We start from the raw sequence: 8,507 nt of genomic DNA, 5'->3' as shown, positions 1-8,507 counted from the left end.
TTACCCAAGATCACACAGCTGGCCTGGAGTGGAGTTGTCTGAGGTCATGGTGCCATCAGTCCTCTCACCTGCCTCTGCAAAGACACTCAGGTGGCCCTGCTGCAGAAGGCGTTCGAAATTTTGTGGTTAACCCAGCGTTTCAGCTGAGGACTCAGAGCGGCCGGCCGCCGGCCGAGTAAGCCCAAGCCTCCCCAGGAGCCTGAGGCCGGTGCTGAGCACCTCACTGAACTTAAAAAGGAATGAGAAAGAAATGCCTGGAGGCTGAGGAAAGAGGAAGAGGAGGAGTAAGCCTGGGCAGAAGAAGAAGATTGCTGGGGGTGCTGAGAGGGGCAGGCGGGAAACGAGCTGCCCTCCGCAGGGCTAATGGTCTGGCTTCCGGTCAGGAACACCCTGAAGACTAGGTGTGGGGGCCTTGCCGGCGCCGCCCCAGGCCCCAGGCGGGCCAGCGGGGCCGGCACGAGGGTCTGGGCCCGAAGTTCAGCACGCAGGAGTAGGGTCACTACTGCAGACAGGATGGGGTGGACCTAATGGAAGGGGAGGGGCGTGGGAAAGAGCTGGAGCCATTAAGCGTCGGTGGATGTTTGATGGGATGTGATCCCTCAAGATCAGGAACATAGGGACACGTGGGAAGTGGAATAGCCAAGGGGAGCTGGTTCCGCCCAAACGAAATAAGGCTGCAGGCGCTCGCACTGACCCTCTCGCTCAGGCCCAGCAGCCTGGGGCTCCCTTCCCTCCCCCTCCGCCTCTCCCCACCCCCTCCCGCCTCCCACCTTCCGCTTCACTCGGCCCCGGGGCCCACACCCGAGGCTGGCGTGGCAGGAACCGGCTCCGCGGGTCCGAAAGGCGGGAACAGAGACCGGGTAACCCGGTATCCACAGAAAATGAAGGGCCCTGCGGCTTGCCTGGAGCTTCGCTCGGCTCGCTAGGAAAATCCTGGCCCGAGGAGCAGCCTCAGGGCGTCCGGGCTCTGAGCGCAGGACTGAGCCGGCCTTCTTCGCTTTGCTGGGAGCCAAGCCGCCCGCATTCTGCGGTGCGGTTGGGCACTGCAGCAGCTTGGTCCTCCGCAGTCGGACCCCGCTTCCCCTATTCTGGCCTTGCTTCTGCCGCCTGAGTGGTCTCGCCCAGGGTCTTGAGAGCGGCTGAGCTGGAACAGCACTGCCTGGCAGGCAGCCCTCTGACCTTGGGGTCGGAGGAGATCGGGGACCAGGGAGTCTTCTGGGACTTGGTCCCGGCAGAATCCAGGATGCCAGCGGGCAGGGGGGTCTTCCACCTGGCTCCCCTCTTCGAGCGCAAGAGTCGCCCCCTCCCCTCAGCGGGAAGGCGAGGGGCTGAGCTGGCGGCGGCACTAATGCAATGAGCCCCCACATGGCTGCTGAATTATTCACGTGCAGTTTATTGGGAGAAGCCTGACTCAGGCCTTTCCAGAGCCGCCTAGCCCTGCTGGCCCGCCCCTAGGTCTCCTTGCCATTCCCGGCCGACTGGCCCGTTCCTCCCTCTGTCCCCCTGGCCTAGCCCAGGCCCCACTGCTGCCCGTCTGCAGCCGGGTGCCCCACAGGCTGTGAGACACTTCTGTGGAATGGGAGGCACCGACAAGCATCAGCAGCTTTGCTCAAGCCCAAGAGTTCCTGGGCCATCTAGGTTAGTAAGAGAGGATCAACTGTTGGAGTTTCTGTGGGTAGCAAGGAAAATGGAACCCCCACCCTAGGTCCGGGAGCAGCAGGCTGGGGGTGTGGCCTTTTTCCAACTGCCCCCCTCCCTGTGGCCCTAAGTAGCCATCCTGGGAGCCCACTAGGCCCTGCCCCAGGCTGCAGACCTGATGGGGGTGCACAAGGGACCAAGGAGTTCACCCCCCACCCCCCAGAGCAGGTTGCTGCCCAGGCCACAGAGGGAGGAAATATGGGGCGGGGGGGTGGCATTCTGGCTCCCCCTTTGGGCTGACACTGCTGGCCTCCTGCTTGGCTGTTTCTCTTGCCTGGAAAGTGGTCCCCGCCCCTGCACCTACCCAAATGCTCTTGGTTTTTTTAAGGCTCAATGCAAATGTCACTTGCACTGGGACAGAACCAGACTCCTCCCACTTATCCTCTTCTCAGTCCCCTGGGCTACTGGGATGAAAATGTCCGTCTCCTGCCACTCCTGCCTGCCCATCACCCTCCTTCTTCTGTCTGTCTTCCTCTCTGTTTCTGGGCCCAAAACATGATGGGGGCTCAATCCTGTAGAAAGAAAGACAGAGAGAACAGAAACTCCATTCCTGAATCAGGCCACACCACAGCTGGGTCCAGAACCCAGGACCTCCCACCTCCCTCCACAGCCAAAAGGCATTAAAGAATGAGGTCTCTGTGCCCCTGTGTGAGTGTTGGAGGTATCAGCAGCAGGGGCGCCTCACACATCTGCACACAGCTGGCAAAACAATGCACCTACCCTTCACTCATACCCTTGGTCCCCTCTCTCGGGGGTGGGGGGGGGCAGGCTGAATGAAGTCCCTGCCTGGCTCTCTCTTTTGTCTCTTATTATTCATTTAGTTTACTCATTCAAAAATGCATGAAGAGGGGCGCCTGAGTGGCTCAGTCGGTTGAGCGTCCGACTTGGGCTCAGGTCACGGTCTCGCGGTTCGTGAGTTTGAGCCCCGCGTCAGGCTCTGTGCTAACAAACAGCTCAGAGCCTGGATCCTGCTTCAGATTCTGTGTCTCCCTCTCTCTCTCTCTCTCTCTCTCTCTCTCTCTCTCTCTCTCCCCCTCTCCTCTGCTCATGCTCTGTCTCTGTCTCTCAAAAATAAATAAATGTTAAAAAAAATTTTAAAAATGGATGAAGAACCCTTGCTATATGCCAGGCTGGCATAGGGCATAGAGAAGAGATCCAGGTACTTTTCTTCCCAAAGCCAGGTGGAAAGAGAGGCAGAAGGGCAGACAGACAAACCAGCACGTTCCTGACAATCTGACAATGACTCTGAGGGAAGTTCGCTAAGGAGCATAGAGGAACTGAACAGGGCAGGGAAGATTCTGCAAGACAGCTGAGCACTAAAACCAGAGCAAAAGGTACAAGGCAGGGAAGTGACTGAGACCCTTCTGACCCCCAGTTGAGGGGAGCAAAGGACCATAAAAAATGAGCGATGTTCTGGAGGCTCCAGAGTATGGTCACATGGGTCTTGAGCACCTCCTGGGAAGTCTCTTCCCATCTCTACCTGTCTCCATCACTCAGTAGTCTGTTTATGCACCACCCCCCCCATTCCAAAATGCATCCCCCCCCCCCATGCAGGGCTGAAGTGCCTGAAAGAGGTTCGCCTATGTGGCGAGGCCACCCTGTCAGTAGGCTCTGGGGTTCAGTTCACAGAAGAAGTGAGTGGGGGAGAAGCAGGAAGGGGTGTTCTCCAAAGCAGTGGCCTCGCCATAGCGCCTTCCCCGACCTGGGCAGGAAGAGGTCTGAGAGCCAGTGGCCACAGATAGCAGGGCAGGCCCAGAAGTAGGCTTGGAGCCTGGCCTGGACTTTGGAGCAGCTGGCTCCCTGCTCCCCAGACCTGCCAGGGGGGCAGCTTCCCTCCCTCTGGTCGGCCTGCTTCTGGTCTTAACCTTTTCTGGACCTCCAACCCCTTTTGAGAATCCAATGGGTTATGTAATATTGCCCCTGGAAAAATGTGCCCACTTGGGCTCACATCCATAATTTTACACACAATTTCTGGGATCTGCAGAGCCCCCCCGAAGCCCATTCAAAGAGTCCCCCCCCCCACCCCAGGGCGGGGGCTAGTTAAAACTCCATGGTTCCGGGATTAGAATTAGAGTTTGAAAAACCAATCTTCAAATCCTAATTACTCTAGAACAAGCTGTGTGACTTTGGATGGGTTACTTAACTTCTCTGGGACTCATTTTCCTTATATTTAAAATTGGCGTGACAGCGGTAGCTACTACCTCATAGGGTTGTGAGTAATAAATGAATGAATAAAACTCTTAGCCTGAAGCCAGGTACGCGGTAAGGGCTTCTGGTGTTTATTGTCATGGTTATTGTTGTTGTTGTTACTGCTGACGGTGGCCCAGGGCGGAATATAAAAACCGAGGGGCCAGTCCTGGTTCAGCCAGGGAGGCAGGAGGCCATCTATCGGAGTCGACTTCAATAGCAGAAGAAACACTCTGAATTCCACAAAGACTGTCAGAGTAGCAGGTCCCTGGGGGACAAAAATGATCCCAATTGGTGGTCAAGTTAACTCATTTCAAGCGGTGTCAGAACCTTTTTTTCTAAGGGGAGCTCTGGCCTAAGGGCCATTGCTGGTGCTTACACAAATAATCTGGAAACAAATGGGACTACCAAAACAATCTGGATTAAAGCCGATGGAACGTTTGGGGGTTTACTTGAACTATTCTCTTGTGCTAAGGAATAACTCATTTTGTTTGGGTCTACAGGGTCCCCTTATCCTGGCAATTCATGCAATGCTCTTTCCCTCGCCTTTGTCTGAAATATTCGCTAAACTAGAGGGAAAGCAGATTTTTGCTAGACTAACCCCTTCCCCTTCCACTGAAGATAGAATAAGGCTGGACCCTGGCAGTATAGGCAGCAAGCAGGAATTTGGCAGTCAGGATACAGTATAGACCAGGCTGTAAAGACGGCATTGCCTCTGGGCAGCAGACTCCAGGGACCGATTGCTTCCAGCTTCGTGGGAAATGACACTGGCTCAGCTACCTGGGGGCAGGGGACCCCAGAGCGTCTTCCCAACCCAGCTTTGGGTCCCAGGAAAGGGGGTGGGCAGGATAGCTCCTCAGGAGCAATGGCAGAGTTCCTATCTCCCCTCTCCCCTCCCCTGACCCTGAATTACTCCCCTAATTTTCACCATCTCCGGAACCCCTCTGAGGGGGAAAGTCAAGGCCCAAGCCTTCCCCCTCCACAACACATCATCATTTATACTCCATTTGCTCAAAACAAAAACCAAAAACAACTCGTTGAACCAGTAAGCGGAGGGCACCAGGTGCTCACCTGCCTGGGCAGGTCTGGTGTGGATGGAGTCCCCAGATCAAGGTCCCTGCCCTCAAGGGTCTCCTCATCTAGTGGGAGAGGGAGTGAGTCTGACTGCAAGCCCGAGATACAGCTCTCTGATCTGCCAGAGGGGTACGGAAGCCAGTAGTTTTGGGTTTCCAGGAGTTCAGAAGATCCTAGCAGCCCACACACTGGGGTCTGGAGTGGGGGAAAACTCCCACTCCAGGGTTGCAAAAAGGTCGGTGGGACAGTTGGCCTGGTTTTCGAACATAGCCTGGGTGTTCGAAACATAGAAGTAGGGGCCCTAAACAACAAAATGAGTGGGTAGCACCACGTGCCCCCTGAACCCCCAGCTGTGCCTGCTGGGGCTGTTTTGTTGGGTGTTCAACCAATGAGGCTGAAAACAAAGCCTCCGGATTGGGCCGCAGGAAAAAGAGGTCGGCTACAGTGAGTATAAGAGGTAATATAGCAGGTGATTGTGGAATGTCCTGTCCACTTGGACATGATGTGGCCGAAGACGAAAGATCCCCGGAAACAGGACCCCATTGAAGGAATTCTATGCTCCTGCCCCTCTGCTCCCCAATTCACATTCCTCACCTTCCTGGCAGCTTTGTCGTAACACTGAGGTCCACTGTTCCTGAGGGACTGGAAAAGGGACAACAGCAAGGTTGCCCTTAAGATCCTGTCCTGCAGACAATATCAGGTGCAGACAGGAAGAATGGCAGGGGGTTATGGGATGAAGCCCCTTCCAAGATAGCGACTCAAGAGTCCCTGTTCCTTGATCTGGAGGGGCCTCCTCTCTAGCATGGGGGATATGGTTTGCCCGAGGCTCTGGGTCAGGGCTTTTGGGGTTATGTTGGGAAAGGGCTGGGGACCAGAGGCTGAGGCAGGAAGTGAGGAGAGCGCAGACCCCTCTCGGTCCCTAAGCTTCCAAGCCTGCAGAGTCCATCAGGCTCCGGGGCACCTTCTCGCTCAGGTGGCTCTCCACCTCTCTCAACTCTGACTCCACTGTTGGTAGGCCCAGCATCACCTCACGGTTTCAGAACAGTGTTGATGCACTAGAGACAGGCCTGCCTTGAGGACAATTCTGCAGCTCTGGAGGAACTGAGAAAGAATCCCATTCTCACCATTCCTGCCTCTGAGCACCTGTCCTCCCCACAAATGCAGGGAAAAGATGGGGAAAAGGCTAAATAACTCTTCCCAATACTCCCAAGCAGGGCCAGGGCAGGCACTGGGGTCCCAAACAGGAATCTTTCCTCCCTACACTCTCTCTTTTACTCTGGGGAGCTGCAAGCCGTGTTCTAAACAAATAACTAAATGGGCGATGAACCAATCTCTGATGTGCAGAGACCCCCATGCTGGAGTCATCCAGGGAGAGAACCTGCCCCCTGCCCCACAGCCCAGCTTGGCTCACTTCCTCTCTGGGGCAGTATGGAAGGAGGTCCAAGAAGTCTAGAAGGTCCTATTCTTCCCATCCTAACCTCTAGGCTGGGCCACAGTCCTCTGCACTGGCCTCTCTGGGCCCTTCTCTTGACTAAGCAGGGCTGCCTGACCACACCGTCTGCCCAGGAGTTTACAAACAAAGCCAGGAAAAGGGTTGAGGCTGTATGTGGGGAGAGAAACAGCTCCCTTGGCTCTAGCCCCCTCCTTGCTCCCCTCCCTTCTTCAGGGACAGACATGGAAAATTTAGGTGGTGGGGCCAACGGCCCCATACAAACCAGAGGAGAGAAGCCAGAGCAAAAAGAGCCCGGGGGGGGGGGGGGGGTACAGCCCCTTTGGGTGCCTTTGGGGAATGAAAGACATAGGGTTCCAACGCGCCTAAGTACCCACAGGTTTACACAAATACACCACATTTCTAACCCCACGCAAATGTACATATTCAAACGTAAACACATTCAAATACCGCTGTGCACAAATGCTCGCCTGATATACAAGAGTCCGGCCGGCCGTAGGGTTCCCAGCCCCCAGTCTGACTCGAACCGGGCTTCCCTGCGGGTTCCTGGGAGCGCAGTCCCAGCCGTGGCCCGGCCCCCTCCGGGCCCCCGCCCCGCATCCGGAACAGCTGGAGTCGGGTGGTGTACTCCAGCCCGGCACTGGGCTGGGCGGGGCCGGCAGCGGGGCCCCGGCCGGGGCCTGGGCAGAGCGCAGCGGGGAGGCCCCGAGCCGGCCCCGTTAGCCCAGGCAACCCGCCCGGCTGCCCGGTCGGGCGCCGGTCACCGGGCGGGCCGTGGCCCCAGTCGACCGGAAGAGCCACAGCCCGAGGAAAGAGTGTGCAAGATTGCAAGAAGAGGTAAGGCTGTTGCTACTGCCTCGGGCCGGGGAAGAGGTGCCTGGAGCCACCAACAACTCACCCGTCAGCTCTCGGCTGGTGAAGACTGAGTCCTCTGACTGGCCCCCTCCCCCAACCCCTGGGGTCCTCCAGCCCTGTCCCGTGTCGTCTCATCCAGGGCTGCAGTACCCTCACGAACCTCCCGCGGGCCATCCTCGGAAGCTGCAGATTCCCTCTCCCCAGGCGCATGGCCCGAGGCCGGAGGTGACAGACAAGAGGGTCGAGGGGTAGGGACGCTGGGTCCTTGATATCAGCTCGGCAAAGTCCTCGCTGGGCGGTGGAGGGGCCCATCCCGGCTCCTGGTCTTACCTGGCCCGCGTAGCGGCCACGTCCCTCTCCGGCTGGGCTCACGCCGCCCTTCTCGGGCGCCAAATCCCGGGTCGGAGAGCCTGAGACCTCCGGGCCAGCGCTGCCATCGCAGCCAGACCGGCGGGAGGCGGGTGCGCCGGGAGCGAGGCTCGCAGTTTGGGGTGGGGGCGGCGGCTTTTGAGTCGCCCGAGGTTCGGGTGCAATAAAGGCGCGGCTAATGTAATTTACAAACAGCTCGGGCCGAGCGCGGCGCGGCGCCCGGACTGACAGGCGCATTAGGCAGGCTAATTCCAGCCGGCTCCTCCTACCCCCGGCCCGCTAATTAATGAGCTTCCCAACTTAGAGCCGCCTGCATTGGACAGACAGAGAGTGAAAGAGAGGGCGAGGGAGAGGGAGAGAAGAAGAGAGACGGGGGGGAGCAGAGAAAAGAGAAGAGAGAGAGAGAGAGAGGGAGGGAGAGAGAGCGAGCAGGAGGAGAGAGAACAGAGAGAAAGAAGAGAAAGGAGAAAGGGAGAAAGGAAAGAGAAATAGAGAAGTGCCGCTGCAGATAATTGATTACTCCTCGATCAAGGCTAACTTGTTAGCAATAGTCAATTGCCCCATCTCTCCGCCTCCCCTCGCAGTACGGGATCGGCGCCCTCGCCTCGGCTTTTCCAACTGCCGCCGCCAGGACCCGGGGCCAGGAGCCGCCGCGGAGCCACCTGACACCTTTAAATAGCACCGGGGCTGGCGAAACTGGAGCCCCGCGCGGCGCGCCCCGGCTCGGGCCGCGGATTGCTGGAAGCCCCGGCGGCGGCGGCGGCGCCCGCGTCAGCGCCCTCCTCCCGGGGCCCCGTGCGGCTCTGCTCGCCTCTGCCGCTGCGCTAATCGGCCCCGCGCCTGGCCCCGCGCCTGGTCCCGCGCCTGGCCCGGC

At 58.1% G+C, this 8,507-nt stretch overlaps 1 protein-coding gene across 3 annotated transcripts; it reads right to left on the bottom strand.

The window, feature by feature from the left end:
- Positions 1–779: 779 nt before the first annotated feature.
- LOC121037131 (uncharacterized) lies at positions 780–7,991 on the bottom strand. 3 transcript variants are annotated; one of them, XR_005793620.1, is made up of 4 exons: positions 7,595–7,991; positions 5,554–5,643; positions 3,804–4,153; positions 780–2,210 (listed from the first exon to the last, which is right to left on the bottom strand). XR_005793620.1 is itself a non-coding variant. In XM_040486214.1 (3 exons), exons 1-3 carry the CDS (start codon positions 7,868–7,870, stop codon positions 3,896–3,898), a joined length of 624 nt encoding a protein of 207 aa, XP_040342148.1. In that variant the 5' UTR covers positions 7,871–7,991; the 3' UTR covers positions 2,735–3,895. The 3 variants fall into 3 exon arrangements, 2 of the variants coding, with proteins under 2 accessions (XP_040342148.1, XP_040342149.1); XM_040486214.1 differs by lacking the exon at positions 780–2,210 and having other exon boundaries at positions 2,735–4,153; XM_040486215.1 differs by lacking the exons at positions 780–2,210; positions 5,554–5,643 and having other exon boundaries at positions 2,735–4,153.
- Positions 7,992–8,507: the final 516 nt, after the last annotated feature.

Source organism: Herpailurus yagouaroundi, unplaced genomic scaffold (assembly GCF_014898765.1).
Source record: "Herpailurus yagouaroundi ecotype Mexico unplaced genomic scaffold, PumYag 163, whole genome shotgun sequence".
Classification (NCBI taxonomy): domain Eukaryota; kingdom Metazoa; phylum Chordata; class Mammalia; order Carnivora; family Felidae; genus Herpailurus; species Herpailurus yagouaroundi.
This window is presented reverse-complemented; position numbering and strand designations above follow the sequence as displayed.

What these genes read in the sequence shown, in the direction of transcription:
- LOC121037131 (XM_040486214.1), bottom strand. Translation starts at nt 7,870, where the DNA reads ATGCGCCTGTCAGTCCGGGCGCCGCGCCGCGCTCGGCCCGAGCTGTTT. An exon ending in GTGGCCGCTACGCGGGCCAG is followed by an intron (nt 5,644 to 7,594) that starts GTAAGACCAGGA and finishes TATTGTCTGCAG; the next exon opens with GACAGGATCTTAAGGGCAAC. An exon ending in ACGACAAAGCTGCCAGGAAG is followed by an intron (nt 4,154 to 5,553) that starts GTGAGGAATGTG and finishes TTTGTCCCCCAG; the next exon opens with GGACCTGCTACTCTGACAGT.